Source organism: Schistocerca gregaria, chromosome 2 (genome assembly GCF_023897955.1).
Source record: "Schistocerca gregaria isolate iqSchGreg1 chromosome 2, iqSchGreg1.2, whole genome shotgun sequence".
Taxonomy (NCBI): domain Eukaryota; kingdom Metazoa; phylum Arthropoda; class Insecta; order Orthoptera; family Acrididae; genus Schistocerca; species Schistocerca gregaria.
This window is the reverse complement of record NC_064921.1, coordinates 257,642,372-257,667,645: the sequence shown is the minus strand read 5'-3', so window position 1 is coordinate 257,667,645 and position 25,274 is coordinate 257,642,372. Positions and strand designations below refer to the sequence as shown.

The following is a 25,274-nucleotide window of genomic DNA, read 5'->3' as shown; positions in this document are numbered from 1 at the left end:
GAAGCGAACATAACGAGGTAACGCCCGACAGGTACGCAACACACCTAACGTACAGGTAACGTGGGTACGACCTTAACTGACCAAAGCTACTAGGAAAACTACTCTAGTGTTCGCTTGATTACGATACTCTACTGTAGCCTATGGTAATTTTACTACTCTGGCCTTCACTAACGTAATATCTGATGCACCGTCGCTGTCTATTATGGCGAACGATTCGCTACAGCTCTCGGTGGCCACAATGAATAAACAGTCGTGGGCGATCACTACTCTGTCATGGTCTGTCATAGTGGCAGCAACTTTAGAAATATAATGTTCACATGGTCGAGCGAAAAATATTTTCAGTTGCCTATGAAACCAAATGACACACCATCTGCATTCCAAATATTACTCTGTGCTGAGTTTCCAATTATTTCCAATTACCAGCCATGCTGTTATTAGACACTACAGGAGGAGCAAATTGTTTGCTTACTGCCTGAATTATGCTGCTTAAGGTTAGTATTTTTAATTTCTTAATGCATGGTAATGAGTTCTCATTCTATCTGACGCTATTGCGCCACAGGTGCAAAATTATTGGGCTGCATTATTTTATACGGACGAAGGCAGAAGAGCAATGAATGTATGAGCAGTAGTAGATAAGTTTTGCATTGTCAGGTTGCTGATCGACAAGAGATGACCTGCTACATTTGTACGGTGACATCTGTCCATGCATATCCAATGGTCAAGAGCCCCAACTGTTGTCACCAGTTAAGCCACAACTATCGGAGAGAGATATCTACATCTACATCGATACTCCGCAGCCACAGTATGGTATGTGGCGCAGGGTACCCCATACCAGTACTTGTTAATTTCCTTTTCTGTTCCACTCGCAAACGAAGCGAGGGAAAAATAAATGCCTGTATGCCTCCGTATAAGCTCTAATTTCTCGTCTCTTATCTTCGTGGTATTTATGCGCAATGTATGGGACGATATTGCACTGGAATAAAAGCAAGTAGCGTTAAGTTAAGCTGTGCAGGTCTCCTCAAGAGCTGGTTGTTTTATCACTGAGTCGAGGAACTGTCTGCAGCATTTGAAAAATACTTTTCATACCACAGTACTACTGATGCAAAGGATCAATGGCGACTAGCCGAAGTGTTTGTTTATTTTTCTCAAAGGCTGACAGTGGATCAGTTTTTAGAGGTGGCACAGAGTATTTGAGAAAGATAATTTAAACCTGAAGGGCGCTCACCTACACCTTCTTCATCGATCATTGAAAAATAACATATCTTGCTGCAGTACCTTTACTAGTGAATGAAAGACAGATGGGTGTTCACCATTCCATAGACCACTTTAAAGTGTGGGAGTTCTTTTCTTGCACGTATTACACTTATATCTCTTGTCTTGTCTCTCTAAAAAGCGAAGGAATCGCTCAAAAGCTTCTAACGGCAAACTACTGAGTTATTAACACTGTTACAATTGATGAAAGCCAGCTTTATTGCTGTTACATTACAATAGAAACGCCAAGCAAGAAACTGGAACCTGGAAAAGGAGTTCAGCTGATGCGTCGCAGTAAGACAATCTTGTCTGACGAAGAGAAGAAAGAAACGTTGCTAGTCTTTAACCAACAGAGGGAAGTAATACACGGAAGAATGCCTGCGTCAGGACGGGTGATAATTCCGTAAAGGTGTGCATCGAAATGTTAACTGAATTAAGCTTCGAATATCTCGTGATTTCCTCAGAGTACTCCTGATTCTTCTGAGGTGCATCCAGAAAGAAAGTTCCCGCATTTATTTTTTTTTAATACAAATACAACGGAAGACTTGTCATATCGCGGAATCAACTTCTGTATTCCTGTGTCGCAGAAGTCCACCTGTGAATGGGACTGTATGCTGGATGATTAAAAAGATCCCAGCCGGACTTCTGCAAAACAGTTGCTGTGTGCCGAGCCATATGGGGACGATTATTGTCGTGGAGCAGCACAACACCAGCAGTAAGCATTCCACATCTCTTGTTCTGAATGGCACCTTGAAGTTCCCGCACTGTTTCACAGAAACGGCCAGCGTTCATTGTTCCAGCTCTGGGCAGGAAGTCACTGAGCAGAATGCCCTTGCTGTCCCAGAATACCGTGCACATCACTTTCGTCATCGACACAGTCTGTCCGAACCTAGAATGAGAGTTTCACTCTGCAGCGGAGTGTGCGCTGATATGAAACTTCCTGGCATAATAAATCTGTGTGCCGGACCGAGACTCGAACTCGGGACCTTTGGCTTTCGCAGGCAAGCGCTCTACCAACTGAGCTACCCAAGCACGACTCACGCCCCGTCCTCATAGCTTCATTTCTGCCAGTACCTCGTCTCCTACCTTCCATACTTTACAGAAGCTCTCCTGCGAACCTTGCAGAACTAGCACTCTTGAAAGAAAGGATACTGCGGAGACATGGCTTAGCCACAGCCGGGGGATGTTTCCAGAATGAGATTTTCACTCTGCAGCGGAGTGTGAGCTGATATGAAACTTCCTGGCAGATTAAAACTGTGCCGGACCGAGACTCGAACTCGGGACCTTTGCCTTTCGCGGATACTTTACAGAAGCTCCCCTGCTAACCTTGCAGAACTCCTGAAAGAAAGGATACTGCGGAGACATGGCTTAGCCACAGGCGGGGGATGTTTCCAGAATGAGATTTTCACTCTGCAGCGGAGTGTGTGCTGATATGAAACTTCCTGATAGATTAAAACTGTGTGCCGGACCGAGATTCGAACTCGGAACCTTTACCTTTGAGGGCAAGTGCTCTACCATCTGAGTTTGGAAGGTATGAGACGAGGTACTGGCAGAAGTGAAGCTGTGAGGACGGGGCTTGGGTAGCTCAGTTGGTAGAGCACTTGCCCGCTAAAGGCAAATGTCCCGATATCGTGTCTGAACCTAGTTCAAATGGTTCAAATGGCTCTGAGCACTATGGGACTAAACATCTATGGTCATCAGTCCCCTAGAACTTAGAAGTATTTAAACCTAACTAACCTAAGGACATCACACAACACCCAGCCATCACGAGGCAGAGAAAATCCCTGACCCCGCCGGGAATCGAACCCGAGAACCCGGGCGTGGGAAGCGAGAACGCTACCGCACGACCACGAGATGCGGGCCTCTGATCCTAGTCTTGACCGGAGATCCACTGTGACGCCAATGCATTGACGGCTGCTCGGTTTCCGGGGTCAAACGAGAAATCCACGTCTCACAGCCCTTGATGATCCTGTCGGGGAACTCAACGACGTCATCGCGATATCGCTGCAGAAATGTTAGTGGATGATCCGAAGCGTTTCATTTTGTGCTCGAGTGTCACGATGTTCTGTACCTACCTGGCACACAATTTCTTGAACAGCTTAGTGACAATTTCGTGCAAAAAGGTCGCGATATCTGAGGGAAATGGCTGCTGTGCTCCGCAAGCGTGAAGCGACGGTTCTCCAGGATGCGCTGCCGCAATAGCTAAATCAAGTGATCATTGAAGAGGGACGATCGCCTGCTGCGCCCTTCATCATGGACACCTTGATGAGCTTCGGAATAAAAGCCTACGCCAACGACGCACCGTCTGTTTGCTCATGATGTTCTGCTCGTAGACATGACAGAGCTGATGATGAATTTCGACGGGTGCATTAAGGAACATTATCACTTGCCGAACCCCGCAAGTGGTGGGAGAACGAATAACAGACGCCAAATCGGGGCACTGCTGACGCGGGTACTGGCATCAGGCGCGATCTGTCCGGCCGGCATTTGACTGTCACGTCATAGATCCTTTGCGCATGCGCAGTTTTCCTGGCTAAATACGGCTAGTTTAAAGGGAACACAACCAGGAAACTTACTTTCTGGGTGCGCGCTCTTATATGTAATTTTGTCACGGAAGAACAATTGAAGAATCGGGTAAAATAATGCGAACTCCACCCGACATCTTAAGATCAGGGTGGTAACCTAACAGAATCTAGGAGGAAAATGTTTTCATAAGCGGCTTCGAGGAAAAGAGATGTACTGTGTATGGTGAGCATTACTTCTAAAAAGGAAAATGGAGTTGTATTGGGAAATATTGCTACTACCCTTTGTGTCTTCTTCCAGTCTGCAGTTGTTTTTGAAGTGCTAAACTATACATTCTGGGCGATATTTTTCGGGCAACGTACTAACTTTTACATCTGAACTTTCCAGTACACGTAACTACACTATTTGCACCTAGTCACAGTGAGGGTTGACAGCAAATTTTTCCTTAAGAGAATTACTATCAAGACACAAAATCAAATCTATGAGTATATAATAAAATTTAAGTTCAACAAATGACAATACTCACTTTTTGAAGTATTTTCCAGTGCCTTCAGTTTCTTAATAAATATAAACCCGTCTCACTTCTGGAGGGATACACTTCAATGGTGCAGGAAACCTGTAACATACCAGCCCACATTAGAACGAGCTATATTTCACTCGTATTGAATGATAATGCGCTAAAGATAAACTAGAACGATTCACATAAAAAAAATGGTTCAAATGGCTCAGAGCACTATGGGACTTAACTTCTCAGGTCATCAGTCCCTTAGAACTCAGAACTACTTAAACCTAACTAACCTAAGGACATCACACACATCCATGCCCCAGGCAGGATTCGAACCTGGGACCGCAGCGTTCGCGCGTTTCCAGAATGTAGCGCCTAGAACCACTCGGTCACTCCCGCCGGCGATTCACATCCAAAGACAGTCAATGAAATACGCGCTAACTATGACAAGCTAACATATATGCATATTAAGAGGTGCTGGAAGCGGACATCACGTGGGATTCTTACACTGGATGATCAGTATTAAAATTCCCGTCCAGTCACCCGGCGTTTGATTTTCTGCAGTATCCATACACGACTTGGGCAAAAGGTTTTCTTCCCTATCCTTATTCACTACCAATCAGCACTCCTTTTCTATTACTTCTGACCCGAAGGGGTGTTAATCTCTATACAGTATACCAACATGAAAAGTTATATAGCGTGACTGTATTTTCCTCGAAATTAATCATCTCAACTAAACTAACAGTGAATGCTTCTCACAACAGTTGTGAACTTTCCTGCACTGCTTCAGCGGAAAAAAAAATTCGAAGTTTGATAAGGTATCGTGTTCTTGGATAAAGTATTTATGGTCAAGAAGTACAATAACATAATCTGCAATCTAGAAAAATTTTTTCAAATTATTTTGGCCTGCTTGGACATGTTAACATTTTGAATAACTACAGTTATTTTCTGTATTGCTTGATTTTCAATTACCGTTTCTGAGTTTGATTCCTGAATCCTAATAATCATTACTGCAAATCATATCCCCTCTCCCCCCCCCCCCTTTCATCAGGGAGATGGGGGTGGGGGATGGGAGGGGGTAGTGTAGCTCGCGACGCGCAGATAACCAGATTATATTCATCCAGTATGCGAGAATGAGAGCACTTAGTAACCTGCGACAAATTTTACTCACGGTTTCAAGCCTGTGAGAGACTTTTTCTCGCTGACACCCCCATAAAATTATGAAAAGGAAACAGTTTATCGCTTACTCAATTTTCGCTGTTCATGCAGTAAAACTATCGTATCAGGCTAGACATTTTAATTTATTACTTCTTTACTACTAATTCTATTCGCAACACGTTTTGCAAACAATATTCACATATACCGCTGCCAGCAAAAATATCACGTTGTACGACACGTAGTTCAGCAGGTAAACACTGAGCTGCATGAAAGCGAAGCGCAGGGTGAAATTCGCTAGAGATACAGGTAAAATATGTGAACAAATATACGTAAAATATGATACATATAGATGAAACATATGTGACTTGTGCTAAGCCGGGCAAAGCTGCGGGAAGCAAGCGACTCCCTAAACTTCTGGATCGATTTCAACCAAACTTGCTACACATGTTAGTTGCTGTCAGGAAAGAAATACTGTGGGGATGTGATCCACCAGCGTCCTGCAGGGGTGGGAATGATCACGTGGTGATGGACAGAGAGGGACGAGGAAGTGGCGAACAAAGAGAGGACGGCAGGGGGGGGGGGGGGCTATTGAACAAACAGGAGGGAGGGGCAGATACACAGAGAGAATGGGGAAAAGCATAGTATGTGTGAAGAGAGGAGAGGGTCAGAAGGGGGGAGGGGGGTGAGGGGATGGGCTTCTAGAAGATTGGAATAAATACATACCCGGGCGATTCCGGCTACTCAGGTAGTATATTATAAGGTGGCTAAGACGGCACATCGTAAGGTATTCTTAACATTAATCTCTAGTTGACAGGTAGATAGAAAGAGGGCAACATTAAATAATATTCACTCCAACCTTGCTATCGGAACGGAGAAGGCATGTTCTACTTGAAAAATTACGTCATCAGAGTACTTGCGAAATCATTAATGTAGGCGCAAAGGCTCAGTTCATAAATTCCTTCCGCACACGCCACGTTCGTCATTCCGTGTGGTGGTGTGGTGTATGGCTCCCGTGTGGCATTTTCAAAACATTCATTTAACCAACGAAATAAATGACCAGCGGTGACTGTCTCGTTATCGATCGGATCGGGTATCCCCAAAGATTTTCTCTTTCAAGTTAGATATTCCGTTAGCTGTCACCTAGCGAAGTTATGCGCTGGTTAACACAATGAACTCGTACTCGTGAAGATTGCAGTTCAGATTTCCTTCCAGCCACAGAGATTTAGATTTTCCGTTATTTCCACAAGTCAATTAAGGCAAATGCCAGGAGAGTGCGTTTGAAAACGTCTTCGTCAAGTTCCTCCTCTATCCTTTCTGCAGTCCGAAGAAATGAAGGCCAGTGCTTAACGTTCCATGGACAATGAGATCATTAGAGACGGACCACAAGCTCGGATTGGTGGAAAGATGTGGAAGGAAATCGGCCTTGCCCTTTAAAGGAACCATCCCGGCATTTACCTCAAACGATTTCGTGAAATAACGGAAAATCTAAATTTGAATGGACGAACCGGGATATGAACCACCGTCTTCCCGAATGGGAGTCCAGTGTGCCCCTGACCGAGCCTCTACTGATAACCTCCACGTCCAAGGGACATTTGAAACAAAATCTTCCCTTTCCAGTTAGCCATCTGGCGATACTGTGATTGCCGAAAGCACGCAGACGATGTTCCGTGCCGGATCACGTTACCCTTCAGAGAAAGACTGCAAATAATCGTTTTCTGCTATCACATTCTCTTCTCTGTCCAACACTCAACGATATTAGCGTCAAAGCAACGTACTGCCTCACAAACAAGATGAAATCCGTTACTTTTTTCACAGAGATGAATAAAGGTCTGAACATTATCTGTGACTTTTTCTCTCTGTTTGTAGCTCACAACCGAGAGATTAGTCTTTCGGACTCTGTACTGTTGTCCGCGGCAGATCAAAGTACAAAGACTGACTCCGGCTGCTTGTACAATCTCTGTAAGCTTCGCTAGAATATATGCACCTACATATATCAGTGTATTACGCTCAAGTTGTTCTCACACATAAAGGCATACGTAATAAGACTTACGTCAAACCATTCGTCAACTGTTTAAAAAGAGAATACAGTCTATATATGCGTGCCTCCTTTTTCCGGCGTTTACTTATGTAACAGTCCTCTCATTAGGGCAGAAGAAAAGTATTTCTGAACTAAATCGACCACCAAGTATGATTACCAATCTTGCAGAAATTCTTCCTACTGTTTTCGGAAACTGCTGTCCAGGCACTGACCTTCAAATCCTGTAAGTTTGAAGAAAATAGAAGAGGGCCAGTGTGTACAGTTCAGTTTTGAGATTTGTTCACTATATGCTGGCAACATGTGCAGAACTTTGACTATTTGGGCTCTAATATTAACAGCACAAATTCCATGTCAACTGAAAAAACTGCGCATTCTAAGTGGTAATAGATGCTCCCACACGTTTAAGAAATTGTTGGTCTCTAGGTTATTAAATAGGCGGCGGAAACTGCAACTATGTAAGGTCATGATCAGAACAGTTGTAACATAAGGATGCGAAGCATGGACGCTAGCGAGTGTTGATGAGCAGCAGCTCAAGATATCTGAACGTAGAGGGCTGCGCAAGGTCTATGGGGCAGTTCAGGGTAATAATGGTTTCTGCAGATGTAGGACGAATACTGAGCTGGACCGCCTCGTACAAGGAGCTGATATCGTAAGAATTATAAAACGTAGAATAGCCTGGCTTGAGCATGTCCTCAGGATGGATACTGGAAGAACAACTAAAAAATACTTTTGAACGGAGGCCAAGCGGAAGAAGACAAGAGAGGAAGTGTCTCCCACTTTAGTTGGCGTAACTTCTGCGTTACGACATTTGCGATATGGGGAAGTGCGTTATCACTAAGGTGCAACACCTCTTGTCGGTGTTATTTTCGGACATTTTGCCTTAACTGCATGCCGTAATTTTTCCACTGTTGCGCAGTACCGTTCCCCAGTGATAGAGACACCAGTTCCATGAAATAAATGAGCAATGGGCCCTCGCAATTAAAGAAGAGGGTGCGCATCACTTTTTCCAGCAGGTGGCTGGTTCTTGACATTCTTGGGACAGGAGCTTTCGGCAGACATGCTGCCCCATACACATTATTCATTCTCCGATGGGTGTCTACCGGCGTTTGTCCTTCGGCAGCCACGAAAGGAATAACAGCATGTTGGTCCTGTTTGAACGCATTTGGTAATAATGTCGCAATAGTTCAAGTTTCCGTACTGACCGCACACACATCGGAATGACACGATTGCTACACTAGTCTCTTGCCTACATTTCAGTGCTTATATACCACCATCGGAGACGCACTACGTTGCATATACGCAGCAGCAGCGCCCTCAAACGAAAACTTTTTATCACCACTTACAACATTTTGCTAAATAAGTCTTACGTGTAATTCTGTAGTTCCATTTTCCATTGCCGTACAATTCCGTCAATGTATATATAAAGAGCAGTGGCATAATTGCTGTATGGGAATGAATCTTGAGTAATGGAAAGAAGGAAAGAGTGTGAGAGAAATAAAGATAACAGACCGACGAAATGAAATCCGCCAGGAGCGTTGCAGGATACACAAAGTTAGGATATAAAAGAAATACAGATATTAGGGTGCAATGAAAATATTTGATGTAAATGAAAAGGTTACAGGAAATAGGCAAAAAGTGTGTATTCCATGTTATGCGAATGGCGTCAAGACTATCACTACATTTTTGGCGAGATTTTATTAAAAAAGCGCTTGTATAAAATTTTGACTACCAATTTTCTGTAAACTATAAAAAATAAAAATAAAATTCACAGCGATAAATATACTGACGGGAAAAAATCACAGCACCACAAAATAGAGTAATGAAATTTCGGGAATACGTTCGTCTAGATAACATATTTAAGTGATTAACATTGCAATATCACAGGTTAACGTACGCGAGAGGTAAGTCATTGCAAATGTGAAATGCTAGTACATTAATAAACAGTATAACCGGCAGAGTGTTGAATGAAATCATGCAAACGTGCATGCACTGTGTTGTACAGATGCCGGATGTCAGTGTGTGGGGTAGTGTTTCATCCCTGTGACGTCGGTCAATAGTGGGCAATTAGTGCTGCTTGTGGATGATGCTGGAGTTTTCGTCCGATGCTGGCCCGTATGTGCTCGATTCGAGACAGATCTGGTGATTGAGCAGGCTGGGGCAACAAAATGGCTCTGAGCACTATGGGACTAAACTTCTGAGGTCATCAGTCCCCTGCCGGGGCAACATGTCGACATGTTGTAGAGCATTTCGGGTTACAACAGTGCTATGTGGGCGCGCGTTATCCTGTTGGAAAACTCTCAAATCACCACACTGAGGTGCAGTTTTGCAGTCAGGGTGCGTGGGATAACCACAAGTGTGCTCCTGCTGTCTCACGAAATCCCACCCCAGACCATAACTCCATTGGTAGATCCAGTGAGTCTAGCGCCAGCGCCATATGCCGAACACGATGATATTCCCTCTCGGCAGTGCCATGTGGCCGTCCGTAGCCCGGTCTTCTTGTGACCGTACATTCTCGTGATCGCCACTGACTGTAATTTCGTACAGTGGCTACATTCCTGCCAAGTCTTTCTGCAATATTGTAGAAGGAACATCCAGCTTCTCGTAACCATATTACATGACCTCGTTCAAACTCAGTGAGGTGTTGCGTCTTTTGTCACCTTAAATGCATTCTTGACTAACATCAACTCACCACATCGAATATCACGGGTAACTAAAGCTCGCAACCGTTACCTCGTGTCTTTAAAGCAGCCCTGATTTTCACTAGTAGCGTCAGTCTTATGCAACTGGGGCGAAATATCAATAGAGCTCATCTTTCAGAAGTAGAAACGTGCCTATTGTTGTGTACATAGTTCCGCGTAGTCAGCGCGTACACAACTTCCCACTAGAGCGCGTCCCGCTAAGCACAACAGCGCAGGCGCACCGCTCATCCGTCTCCGCACTACGAGATGGCGCTGTCTTAGAGACGGACCAAATTCTGCTTCCGCGGATCTGCGTGTTAATACACTCCTGGAAATGGAAAAAAGAACACATTGACATCGGTGTGTCAGACCCACCATACTTGCTCCGAACACTGCGAGAGGGCTGTACAAGCAATGATCACACGCACGGCACAGCGGACACACCAGGAACCGCGGTGTTGGCCGTCGAATGGCGCTAGCTGCGCAGCATTTGTGCACCGCCGCTGTCAGTGTCAGCCAGTTTGCTGTGGCATACGGAGCTCCATCGCAGTCTTTAACACTGGTGCCATGCCGCGACAGCGTGGACGTGAACCGTATGTGCCGTTGACAGACTTTGAGCGAGGGCGTATAGTGAGCATGCGGGAGGCCGGGTGGACGTACCGCCGAATTGCTCAACACGTGGGGCGTGAGGTCTCCACAGTACATCGATGTTGTCGCCAGTGGTCGGCGGAAGGTGCACGTGCCCGTCGACCTGGGATCGGACCGCAGCGACGCACGGATGCACGCCAAGACCGTAGGATCCTACGCAGTGCCGTAGGGGACCGCACCGCCACTTCCCAGCAAATTAGGGACACTGTTGCTCCTGGGGTATCGGCGAGGACCATTCGCAACCGTCTCCATGAAGCTGGGCTACGGTCCCGCACACCGTTAGGCCGTCTTCCGCTCACGCCCCAACATCGTGCAGCCCGCCTCCAGTGGTGTCGCGACAGGCGTGAATGGAGGGACGAATGGAGACGTGTCGTCTTCAGCGTTGAGAGTCGCTTCTGCCTTGGTGCCAATGATGGTCGTATGCGTGTTTGGCGCCGTGCAGGTGAGCGCCACAATCAGGACTGCATACGACCGAGGCAAACAGGGCCAACACCCGGCATCATGGTGTGGGGAGCGATCTCCTACACTGGCCGTACACCTCTGGTGATCGTCGAGGGGACACTGAATAGTGCACGGTACCTCCAAACCGTCATCGAACGCATCATTCTACCATTCCTAGACCGGCAAGGGAACTTGCTGTTCCAACAGGACAATGCACGTCCGCATGTATCCCGTGCCACCCAACGTGCTCTATAAGGTGTAAGTCAACTACCCTGGCCAGCAAGATCTCCGGATCTGTCCCCCATTGAGCATGTTTGGGACTGGATGAAGCGTTGTCTCACGCGGTCTGCACGTCCAGCACGAACGCTGGTCCAACTGAGGCGCCAGGTGGAAATGGCATGGCAAGCCGCTCCACAGGACTACATCCAGCATCTCTACGATCGACTCCATGGGAGAATAGCAGCCTGCATTGCTGCGAAAGGTGGATATACACTGTACTAGTGCCGACATTGTGCATGCTCTGTTGCCTGTGTTTATGTGCCTGTGGTTCTGTCAGTGTGATCATGTGATGTATCTGACCCCAGGAATGTGTCAATAAAGTTTCCCCTTCCTGGGACAATGAATTCACGGTGTTCTTATTTCAATTTCCAGGAGTGTATGTAACGCAGCCAATGAGATTGCTGCTAACGTAGAACCTTTTCTCCTCGCGGATCACACTCGCGCAGTGATACCTGAACGCGCGAAGTACTACAACGAGTGTACAGATGTCCGAATAGACAGTCTGCACCAGTCTGCATTAGTCTGCACCAGTTTATAGTCAAGTTTCAGTCTGCGCCTAATAAGATTATCATATTCCTGTACATAGCCATGAAGAGAAATGTATAGACACTTTGTCAAGTATCAGAGATATGTGAGAATAAGATTAACTTACCAAGACCAAAAGAACTTCAGATTGTCAATTGTAAATAGCATCCACAACCAAATTAAGTTATTTATATGCTTGTTATTATTTTAATAAATGTGTGTGAAAATTAACTAAGTTCTGTTTAAAGTTGGTCACCGTCAATTTGCTACTCTAAGTGTGCAAGTCGCATTTCTATCGTCTGACCTAACGGCAGAAGATAAACACGCCACGATAAGACCACGAGACATATTGCTCACACTCGCCTACTTCGTTAGAGCGACAAGTCAAATATTCCGATGGTGTGTGTACCGAAGGTCTTACAGTACGCACACCACACCTATTAAGTTTCGTTTGTGTCGCACAATTTCTTCTTGGTGCTGCAATTTTTTTCCCGTCAGTGTGTGTTGGGTCTCTACCTGGTGGACGCCTTTTGATGTGACGCCACTTCATAGGCTTGAGTATAAATTTCACTGTCTATCTGTTCAGGTAGTTTCTCAATTGCTCTCGCGAGACAGTGTGTACGACTGAACAGACCTTTCCGTTAAAGAAAAATCTGAGGCGGTCAGCAATAGCTACTCTCATTAGAACATGGAGGCGATCTGAAACCTCTTGTATCGTGCATCCTACAACTGCGTTTTCTCACCTCCAGGACTTGAGATTGTTGTCAGCGTTCGAAACAGACAATTAAATTTGGAAGAAAAAAATCGGCTACGTTCAGCCGTCCTTGTCTAACCAGATACTCGTAAAATCTTGGCTCCGACCAGCTTAACTGTCGATGTGGTGGCAGGAACAGCTTCCAGCCACAAGAATACATGAAATTCTAAATCTGGGACAATAAGCAGACGCTACATACGAGTGGGACACGCGGCAGGACAGTGGGCAGTTCCTGAGAGGGAGCGAGGTAGGGGGGGAGGGGGGGGGGGAGGAACAACTGTGACCTTGATTGTTAGCATTTCTTGAAGATATGTTAACAAAATTTGTCTGCAGATAATGTGCATTAAAGATACAGAGAACCGGCTGTACTTTGAATGCTACGTGACGATATCTCTGAAGGTCACTGTTGCTCGATAAACATCACAGTCTCAAGTTCTGGTGGATAGTCTTCAACCAAGACAGGAGATAGTGGACAGATAATATATATTTCACCTGTGACATAACAGACGACTACAGCTGTCTCGTCCCTTCTTTATGACGATTTATTTCAAAGATTGGACAGGCACCGTAATCATAATTCAGCCGGCATTTTTTTTAAATTTATTATTCTATATTTTTTACTACATATGGCCAACATGTGCAGATCGACTGTTCCGAAAAATCTTTATTTCCGGTCCGATGTGACCTTTAAAGGCATTCAACACTGGCACAGCTTTCTTCCCGAGCAGCGCACAAGGTCAGCGACTCCAAACAGTATCTAGCCAGTTCATCATTGATGTTTTTGTCATTTAGCATTTTCTTGGCAACGAATCACTAACTGTGAAGAGATAGTCTCCGGGTCAAGTGGACCTACCGATAACGGATGTCAGCTTCGCCGTTTGACGCAATGAAGATGAAGAGTGTGACGTCATACACGATTAAGCAGGAAGAAAACACTTCAATATTTTCTGCGTCTATATTATTTTTAGGAATGTAGGTTGTCGTGACACATTGATCCGTAGTGTAGTCTTAGGTCTAGGTTACGCTGAAAGGTCACAGTTTGGATTGATATGGCGAAGCCGTATCGAAAGCTTCAGTTAATCCAATTTTCCTTGGACGAAGTTACAGTTCGGAATAACATTGGAGCACAGCTTTCTTCCTCCTACGACAATTGCAAACATGACGGTAATTCGAAGTTTTTCTCTTCCAGTTTTTCTTAGTGAGATTTTTTCACCCTTTACACATACATCAAGAAAAGTTTTGCATCACCTTTTTACTGCGAAATACACAATACAGAAAACAAAAATTGGCTCAGAAGCATGAATACTTATTCATTTTCAATGTATCCAGATGACCACATAAAAAAATTGTATAACGATAAAACTGTCTGTTTCACAAGGGGTGATTTTCACAGCACTACTGAACAACGTCAATATGTGGTGGAACGTCCCCTTGCTCGGATGCAAGCTGGAATCCGTGGTGGAATATCATAGATGAGATCAGCAAATTGTCCCACTCTTCAGTGGCGATTCTGTGTAACATGCGCTGAGCACATGGCCGTTGTCGACATCCAAACACAGCTCGTTTCAATCAATCCTACACATTTTCACGAGAACAGCACGACGAGCCCGTGAGTCATGGTCCATCAAGATCAAATTGTGACCAAAATGTTGGCGATACAGTCACACTATTGGCTCCTGAATCTCGTCCCTGTACCGTAGCGCAATGAGACTGTCCTCAACAACCGCGAGAGGTGTACGGTGGTCCCATGTAATGTGCTGCTCCAGTACATCACTCCACGACCACCTTGTTGTGCATGTGGGACACAGTGTTGGAGGCGTTCGATATTACCTGGTTTTCTCCAAACACACTGTCCGCGATTAGCAGGGTAAAAATAGATCCGACTTTCGTCCGTAAACAACACCTGGGAACAATCCTGCGGCGTCCATTCTGCATTGTTTCTTGGGCATATATGAGTCCATGGTGTTGTGGTGAACGAAGCATTGCTCGCCATGGTCGTCGAGAATGGAGATCTCGATCATGTAATCGTCTCTTAACTGTTTGACGTGACGAGTGACGTCCTGTAGCCTTTTCGAACGCTGAATTCAGTTCTGGAACACTTAGCCCATCATTCTTTTGCCTCAGAGGTCTAAGATAGCGATCATTATGTGCACATGCCGAATGTGGACGGCCTGTGCGGTGTAGCCTCCAACACCATCTTTCAAATGGAACCGATTCCGTGTCCGCACCACATTACTTTAACTCCGGTGCAAACATCTAGCAACTTCCAAGGTTGAGAAGCCTGGGCCTACCGTGATGGCGCGGAGCTAATGATTGGTGGAGACTGTCCTTCGTGGCATGATGGAGGTTCACTCTACAGTTCCACAGACATAGTGTTTTACTTTCAACTGAAATGCTGTGTAATCCATTCGAGTGCTGAGTTCTACCCATACGTAGCGCTCACGGTAGCTGTGTGTATGTTTACAAACAACTGAGTGATGACCTTCACAGCGGTACAGGAACCGTCAAAACAACAACACACCTGCACGACATATAGGGGCGATGGAAAAGGTTTGTTGATGTGTGTAGTTCACTGTCGTATTGCTTGGCAAGTCTGAAAAGACGGGCAGCTCGTCGGCGTTGTCGATCCAGTGTAAAGCGTGAGTGCCACTGCCGCTTTTAGTTTACATGCCTCTGATAGTTGACGAGTTTCACGGTAACACCTTCCGGCAGTCTGTGTTAGTGAAGTACTTCATCGTATAGAGCGGCCTTTTCTGCCCATAAACCTGCGATATCTTTTCTTTTATCTAGTACAAAGGAAAGAGACCTACCTCAAGTTCCGGGTGTTTTCCAGTTTTTGGCCTTATGTAGGATTTTATTAATGGAACAGTAGTTTGCAGCTTATTCTTTATTCGATACAACGCCATATTGGGTTCGTCCAACCACACGTTTTACTAGCTTCTCCATTAGACGTCGTCTTTGCATAACGAATAACTGCGAGTTTGAAATTTGCATCATGACTGCGCTGAATTTCGAAGGTTGTTAATGACTTTCTTCCGGTCTGCTCCGATAGCTGTGCACAATGAAGCACCGCTTCCGGAACGGGGACGTGCGCCGGCCCCTGATCGAATCCTCCCGGCGGATTACCAACGAGTGTCAGTGTGCCGGCCGGTCTGGTTGTGGATTTTTAGGCGGTTTCCCACATCTAACTAGGTGAATGCCCGGGTGGTACACAAGTCCCGCCTCAGTTACACGAATCGCAAACATTTAGAAAATGTTCGCTCACTATCACATCAATAACACTACAGGTAGACAGCTCCTCCATATAATTTTGCCAGTTGCGTCGTGGGCGGCCCATTTTCTTCTGTTGGGATGGTATCCACCACAGTGTCCTATTTGGTATAAGACCGCACTGAGTGCCGGAATAAAATCACAAGTGTGAAGTTTGAGGAAAGAACATCGCGCCAGCCTGGTAAAAAATGGACAGAAGAACGGAAGAAGGAGCGCTCTGAGAGGATGAAGAGTTTTTGGAAAGCAAAGTAGAAATTAATAATAATAATTATTATTATTAACAATAATTATTATTATTATTGCTGCCGGCGGGGGTGGCCAAGCGGGTCTAGGCGCTACAGTCTGGAACCGCGCGACCGCTACGGTTCGTTGCCCTTGTTACAGGTCGTCCTTTATTAATACCAGTTGTGATTTCATCATTACATGCGCAGTGTTTATTACATAATACCCCAACATATTTTGACTTTCCACATCTACAATTAATTCTCCATCTACCTCCAAATTATTTACATTTCGAGTTCCAGCGGCCAAGTGCTCACACTTACTCATGTTCACCTTAAGGCCAGTCTTGTTCGGTCTTATCATACAGCTCAGATCATTTTTATCTTCTAGTAGCAAAAATCTGGTCATTTGCAAAATACAGGCTAATTATCTTGCTGTCATCTACTGTCACTCCCATAACATGGGCCGGCCGCGGTGGTCTCGCGGTTCTAGGCGCGCAGTCCGGAACCGTGGGACTGCTACGGTCGCAGGTTCGAATCCTGCGTCGGGCATGGATGTGTGTGATGTCCTTAGGTTAGTTAGGTTTAACTAGTTCTACGTTCTAGGGGACTAATGACCACAGCAGGTGAATCCCATAGTGCTCAGAGCCATTTGAACCATTTGAACCCATAACCTGGCATTTTATATGCCAAGTCTAAAGGACTGCTCCTAGATATTGCTTAAAGAGGATCGGTGACAGCTCATAACCCTTACATTATCCGTGCAGAATCTGCGCCGATGCGGGACGCAGGCACAAGAAAGAGCAGAAAAAGTTCATCACCTTCTTTCGATTTTAACACCCCTTGATGAAGACTAAATCATACAATTTAATTAAAAAGTTAAACTGCTGCTGTCCTATCGAGTAAAACGACGTACCTGTTACCACGACACCAGACACTATATAAATTAAATGTAAACAATCGACGATGGTTTAAACATTTACCTCAAACTCAACGATTAATTTCCATACGTAAGCCATAATGTTGCTCCATTTCAGATTAAAGAATGAGCATTGCAGCTGAAGATCCGCCGGCACCACGGCACTGGCGTATACTGGGGGCCTCGTTTCAGGTCGAGTTTGCCTCGCTGCATTGCAGTGCAGCAGGCTTCCATCAGTTCAAACAGGAAAACAGATACATGATGTGACATACAGGAGCTGTACATTACTTCATGGACTGGCGCACTTCGAGTCAACAGCTTCACTGACACACTGTTCCTTTGTTTATCAGCTACTGGGTCAGCAAACACTACAATTTCCAATTGCTCTGCAAAAGTAAATGTAAAAGGCGTTTCAGTCGGATTATTTGTATTGATGTCATCGTCGTCGTCGTCGTCGTTTAACCCTCCGGGTACGTAAAGTAGATTGCAAGATTCTACTTAAAAGAATGTATAACAAATATGTTTTAAATGTATTTGTAATTAAAATGCGAATTAGATTGCTTACGAAAGTAACAAAATAAAAAGCAAACGAGCGGAACGTTCAAGCAGAAATGTGTACTAACTTAGCAGATTAACACCATCAATATTACGACAATTTGGCGCTGTATGGTCATGGAAGGTGGGCAGCTCCGATCGGCCTCCTGCATCTAAACAGACACGACAAATAGCTGAATGATAGCCGTCTACCTAGGAGTACGTAGTACCTCGTTTCGCCCAAATAGAGGCGAAGCAGCGTGTCATGGACTGCACGAAACACCAACAGCGTTGAGAAGCTACCGTTAATTGTCGCTTCGAACTACAGCCACATTTATTCTCCATAAGACAAAATGCTTCAAATGGCTCTGAGCCCTATGGGACTTAACTTCTCAGGTCATCAGTCCCCTAGAACTTAGAACTACTTAAACCTGACTAACATAAGGACATCACACACATTCATGCCCGAGGCAGCATTCGAACCTGCGACCGTAGCGGTCGCGCGGTTCCAGACTGTAGCGCCTAGAACCGCTCTGCCACTCCGGCCGGCCGTATTTAAAAACATCTGCCATTCAGTACACTAATAGCGTGCAACCCCGAATGCTAAGACCCGCACGCAAATGTGCTTAGAGTACAAGTCGCTTATCCCGAAAACAGTGGTCTGAGTCGTTCGTATGCAAAACTGCGCGTCTTATCATATGAGACATTTGAACGACCACCTATTCGCGGTCTAAGATAGGTACTTTCGTAACGCGAAGGAAATAAAAATATCAATAAGACCAAAAACACAATATTTCAATACGATATTGCAGTGCCTGCGTTATTCTGAATTACGATGCAAAGTTCCTTTGGACATATATGCATGTCCAAAGGAATGCATGTCCGAAGGAGGAACTTTGAATCGTAATTCGGAATAACAGAGGCACAGCAATATCATATTTACCCGCCGACACCGGGCAAGCGAATTTCAAGCAAAACGTCTCCACCGTACCGGAATACACATAATGGATGTACGAGTACAGATCGAAGACGCACGGTTGACGACATATGGAAGTTTGGGTAAGGTCATGCGTCGTGCACGGATAGGCAAATGATAAGGCGACCGCTCGTGATAAGCGGAAAATCCGGGTTCGAGTCCCGGTTCCGGCACAAATTTTCATTGTCGTCATTCCAATCTACTGCTGATGGTTATGCGCACTCGCAAATGCGAATACTTAATCTATACAGCATTTCACCGTCGTGACTTTTTATTATATTTTCCTCTACTTAAATAATTATGCTGTGTGAAAAACAGGCCTTTTCTACTGATCTGATGGTCTTGACAGCTTTTCAATCTTCGAAGGGCGGGTGGGGCATTTCAACAAACAGAAATAGAACAATATCCACATCTAACTAAAGCCAAATTTTCACATTCAACATTTCTGCTTTCAAGCAGTCCAATGTCATACACCTTTGAAAATATAATTACTGCTGGCGTTTTGATACTGCACTGCTTGAACACAGAAATGATGTCGAATGTGAAAAATTGGCTTTAGTCAGGAGTGCATGCTGTCCCGCTCCACTATGTTTTGATCACTTCATTAATATCCCACTACTACACTTTGAGTAGCTGTGCAACACTATCATCTCAGGAAAAAATGATTATTGCTCATACAGGGTAACTAGTTTACGTACAGGGATATTAAGCAATAAGTCACAACATTGCAATGTGTGTGTATTAGGTCCTCTTGTATCGGTATTTGGTTTCTTCGCGCTACCGACGTCCCCCCCCCCCCCCCCCCCCCCCCAATGAAACATGGACCATGCCGCTGATGGAAAGGCTTGCGTGCCTCAGCGATACAGATGGCCGTACCGTAGGTGCAACCACAACGGAGGGGTGTCTGTTGAGAGGGCAGACAAACGTGTGGTTCCTGAAGAGGGGCAGCAGCCTTTTCAGTAGTTACAGGTGCAACAGTCTGTATGGTTGACCGATCTGGCCTTGTAACATTAACCAAAATGGCCTTTCTGTGCTGGTACTGCGAACGGCTGAAAGCAAGGGGACACTACAGCCGTAATTTTTCTCGAGGGCATGCAGCTTTACTGTATAGTTAAATGATGATGGCGTCCTCTTGGGATCTCCGGGCGGCGACTACTCAAGATGACGTCGTTATCAGGAGAAAGAAAACTGGCGTTCTACTAATCGGAGCGTGGAATTTCAGATCCCTTAATCGGGCAGGTAGGTTAGAAAATTTGAAAAGGGAAATGGAAATGGATAGGTTAAAGCTAGATATAGTGGGAATTAGTGAAGTTCGGTGGCAGGAGGAACAAGACTTCTGGTCAGGTGAATACAGGGTTATAAATACAAAATCAAATAGGGGTAATGCAGGAGTAGGTTTAATAATGAATAAAAAATAGGAGTGAGGGTAAGCTACTACAAACAGAATAGTGAACGCATTATTGTGGCCAAGATAGACACAAAGCCCACGCCTACTACAGTAGTACAAGTTTATACGCCAACTAGCTTTGCAGATGATGAAGAAATTGAGAAAATGTATGATGAGATAAAAAAAAAAAATATTCAGGTAGTGAAGGGAGAAGAAAATTTAATAGTCATGGGTGACTGGAATTCAAGTGTAGGAAAAGGGAGAGAAACAAACGTAGTAGGTGAATATGGATTGGGGCTAAGAAATGAAAGAGGAAGCCGCCTGGTAGAATTTTGCACAGAGGATAACTTAATCATAGCTAATACTTGGTTTAAGAATCATGAAAGAAGGTTGTATACATGGAAGAAGCCTGGAGATACTAAAAGGTATCAGATGGATTATATAATGGTAAGACAGAGATTTAGGAAACAGGTGTTAAATTGTAAGACATTTCCAGGGGCAGATGTGGACTCTGACCACAATCTATTAGTTATGAACTTTAGACTAAAACTGAAGAAACTACAAAAAGGTGCTAATTTAAGGAGATGGGACCTGGATAAACTGAAAGAACCAGAGATTGTAGAGATTTTCAGGGAGAGCATAAGGGAACAATTGACAGGAATGGAGGAAAGAAATACAGTAGACGAAGAATGGGTAGCTCTGAGGGATGAAGTAGTGAAGGCAGCAGAAGATCAAGTAGGTAAAAAGACGAGGGCTAATAGAAATCCTTGGGTAACAGAAGAAATATTGAATTTAATTGATGAAAGGAGAAAATATAAAAATGCAGTAAATGAAGCAGGCAAAAAGGAATACAAACGACTCAAAAATGAGATCGACAGGAAGTGCAAAATGGCTAAGCAGGGATGGCTAGAGGACAATCGTAAGGCTGTAGAGGCTTATCTCACTAGGGGTAAGATAGATACTACCTCCAGGAAAATTAAAGAGATCTTTGGAAAAAGAGAGCCACTTGTATGAATATCAAGAGCTCAGATGGAAACCCAGTTCTGAGCAAATAAGGGAAGGCGGAAAGGTGGAAGGAGTATATAGAGGATTTATACAAGGGCGATGTACTTGAGGACAATATTATGGAAATGGAAGAGGATGTAGATGAAGATCAAATGGGAAGTACGATACTGCGTGAAGAGTTTCACACAGCACTGAAAGACCTGAGTCGAAGTAGACAACATTCCATTGGAACTACTGACGGCCTTGGGAGAGCCAGTCCTGACAAAACTCTACCATCTGATGAGCAAGATGTATGAGACAAATGAAATACCCACAGACTTCAAGAAGAATATAATAATTCCAATCCCAAAAAAGCAGGTGTTGACAGATGGGAAAATTATCGAACTATCAGTTAAATAAGTCACAGCTGCAAAATACTAATACTAATTCTTTACAGATGAATGGAAAAACTGGTAGAATTCGACTTCGGGGAAGATCAGTTTGGATTCCGCAGAAATACTGAAACACATGAGGCAACACTGACCTTACGACTTATCGTAGAAGAAAGATTAAGGAAAGGCATACCTACGTTTCTAGCGTTTGTAGACTTAGAGAAAGCTTTTGACAATGTTGACTGGAATACTCTCTTTCAAATTCTAAAGGTGGCAGGCGTAAAATACAGGGGGGAAAGGCTATTTACAATTTGTACAGAAACCAGATGGCAGTTATAAGAGTCGAGGAACATGAAAGGGAAGCAGTGGTTGGGAAGGGAGTAAGACAGGGTTGTAGCCTCTCCCCGATGTTATTCAATCTGTGTATTGAGCAAGCAGTAAAGGAAACAAAAGAAAAATTCAGAGTAGGTATTAAAATCCATGGAGAAGAAATAAAAACTTTGAGGTTCGCCGATGACATAGTAATTCTGTCAGAGACAGCAAAGGACTTGGAAGAGCAGTTGAATGGAATGGATAGTGTCTTGAAAAGAGGATATAAGATGAACATCAATAGAAGCAAAACGAGGATAATGGAATGTAGTCAAATTAAGTCGGGTGATGCTGAGGGAATTAGATTAGAAAATGAGACACTTAAAGTAGTAAAGGAGTTTTGCTATTTGGGAGGCAAAATAACTGATGATGGTCGAAGTAGAGACGATATAAAATGTAGACTGGCAATGGCAAGCAAAGCGTTTCAGAAGAAGAGAAATTAGTTAACATCGAGTATAGATTTAAGTGTCAGGAAGTCGTTTCTGAAAGTATTTGTATGGAGTGTAGCCATGTATGGAAGTGAAACATGGACGATAAATAGTTTGGACAAGAAGAGAATAGAAGCTTTCGAAATGTGGTGCTACAGACGAATGCTGAAGATTAGATGGGTAACTAATGAGGAGGTATTGAATAGAATTGGGGAGAAGAGGAGTTTATCGCACAACTTGACAAAAAGAAGGGACCGGTTGGTAGGACATGTTTTGAGGCATCAAGGGATCACAAATTTAGCACTGGAGTGTAGCGTGGAGAGTAAAAATCGTAGAGGGAGACCAAGAGATGACTACACTAAGCAGATTCAGAAGGATGTAGGTTGCAGTAAGTACTGGGAGATTAAGAAGCTTGCACAGGATAGAGTAGAATGGAGAGCTGCATCAAACCAGTCTCAGGACTGAAGACCATAACAACAAACAACCGACGCTCCAGTCTTAGACTTTGAACAGTTAATCATTCAAACGTCTCTAGTGGTGAGCACGTACTTTTGCATGCGAGTGGCTCATACCGCTGTTTTTGAGTTGAGTGACTTATATTCTAAAAGCACATTTTCGTGCGGGTCTGAGCGTTAGAGGTCACGCAATGTGGAAACGCTGAGTAGGTCAGATTTTCAAACTGTGCGTCACAGCACCACTGGCATCGTGGCGGCGGTTTCATAAAAATAGTAGTTTGGTTTATTTGTATTCTAACAAGAGAAACCCCCCATCGCAACCCCCCCCCCCCCCCCCCAGATTTAGTGGTAAAATGGCCCAGTGAATAGCACACCAGAATCTAAACACAGATCATGCATGAAAACAGGAAGAATATATACTGAACTGTAAAAAAAGAAGTAAAATAGAAACGGCGAATGGTCCAAGTTTAAGATATGCAACATCGAGCAAATTGCAAGGATCACGGCGTCGTGGTTACGTGCTCACGGTGTTGGACTGCAAAAGGAGAAAATCGTGTTCGAATCTCCTTCGTGCCCCATATATCTTGAACTTTCGATTGCCTCTCTCAGTTTTGGGAGCTCTTATACCATACATTACTTACAGAATATGAGTCATTTGCTAAGGATATATTACCATCGCAAGTAAATATGATGAATAGTAAGAGCAAGCGAGATGCCGCATGAACTTGAAATAGAAATGAAAGCAACACGATTCTAGGCGCTACAGTCTGGAACCGCGCGACCGCTACGGTCGCAGGTTCGAATCCTGCCTCGGGAATGGATATGTGTGATGTCCTTAGGTTGGTTAGGTTTAAGTAGTTCTAAGTTCTGGGGGACTGATGACCTCAGATGTTGAGTCCCATAGTGCTCAGAGTCATTTGAACATATACCTCGTTGTTGCAAAAAACGTTAAACCACGATACAGAGACAAATCTGAATACAGCGAACAGACACGCCAATGACCGGACGGGAAGTTCATAATAAATTGGGGGACGAGAGAATTTCGGATCTCCTCCTTCGCAGTACAACACCGTGGCTACAGAACCACGACGGCGAGGCGACAGATATAAGCTCGATGCTGCACATCCTGAGCTTGGACCGTTCAATGTTTCTATTTTGCTTCTGTTTTTGCGGTCCAGTACACCTCCTTCCTGTTTTCATGCTTCATCGGTGCTCAATTTTTGACGGGCTATCCACTGAGCCATCATACGACTAAATATGACAGGTGTGCGATGGGGAGTTCCCCTTGAAAGTAAAGAAACAAAAGTGTGTGCTAGTGTAGTGTATGTTCCAGTGGGCCGATCGGCTCCCTAGTGATGAATCGTCAGACGTCGGAATCGTTCGGCCGGTAGTCATTTGTTTTTGGTTGCAGCCAACGTTGTACTTCACTCTGTTTCGTACTGCTTGCTTTCCTTGTAATAACAGTACGTAATTGTTGCAGTCTGCATATTTTTAACATGTCAATGGATAAAACGATTTTAGTTTTGATAAGATCATTCAAGCGTTCTTTGCATCCGTGCGTGATTTAACGCGTTCGCGAAGCACAAAGCGGAGACATGTGGGTCTCCTTCCCTCGCACGGCTCCTCACCCCTTGGCTTGGCTATACATGTGGGGGCCGGGGTTGCTTGCTCAGCTCCCCGCAACCCCGCCGCGCGTCAACCATCTTACAATTAGAGGTTAACACATTGTAGTGATACCTGCGGGCCGGCGAGTAAGTGTTGTTACTAAGCCAGCGAGGTAGATGGCAGCCGAATCGCAGCCTACTACGTGACTCATTTATTTTTATTTTGCAACAATCAGTCTGAAGGTTAGGTCTGTCGAGCGCAGTTCGTTGTTGTTTTTTTTTACCTGTAATTTGTTTTCTGTGATTTGTGTTTCGACTTGTGTTTCCCGGTCAGCATGGTCAAATTTTTAAATGTAAGTACGAAATGTGATATTTCAAATGTATCATGACATGCCATGAACAGACGCAGGAGAAAGTATGACAACAGTTTCTTTAATTTCGATTTTATGTCCGTGACACAGTGTGGGTCATTCGTTTTGAAGTAGCGTGATTCCTAATAAAATGAAACATTTGGGAGCCATATCACGGTGGTTTGGTAAGCAAATGTTACGTGACAAATAGTAACTCATAATTTTTAGTAAAAATAAATTCTTATTTTTAATTACCATTCCCTTGAAAATGCGAGTATCCACAACACAATAAAATCTGCTGCAGAAATGTACAACATCAAACAGAAAATATAATATTTTTTAATTTCTAGAGAACGAACAAAATTATAGATGAATATAATTTTTTTGATTTAACAAAAAGGCATTTCGAAAGTCTGTATCAACATTTAATTTATAGCAATTAGAAATACAATGAAGTAAGTTGTATTAAAAATTTTGTTTCTATATCTGTGAATTAACATCATTAACCAATAAGCCATAAATACAAGATTCGGAATACTCAGGTTTTCTGTTAAAACGGATAACGAAAAAGGAAACTAAATAGTA

At 44.2% G+C, this 25,274-nt stretch overlaps 1 protein-coding gene across 3 annotated transcripts in view; it reads right to left on the bottom strand.

The window, feature by feature from the left end:
* Nucleotides 1-25,274, bottom strand: part of LOC126336813 (long-chain-fatty-acid--CoA ligase 4) — a 249,793-nt gene that overhangs the window by 146,828 nt on the left and 77,691 nt on the right. For all 3 annotated transcript variants that reach the window (XM_050000864.1, XM_050000869.1, XM_050000865.1), the window contains exon 2: nucleotides 4,301-4,390. In XM_050000864.1, coding sequence (XP_049856821.1) covers nucleotide 4,301 — 1 coding nt within the window. In that variant the 5' untranslated portion in view covers nucleotides 4,302-4,390. The remainder of the gene's footprint in view (nucleotides 1-4,300; nucleotides 4,391-25,274) is intronic.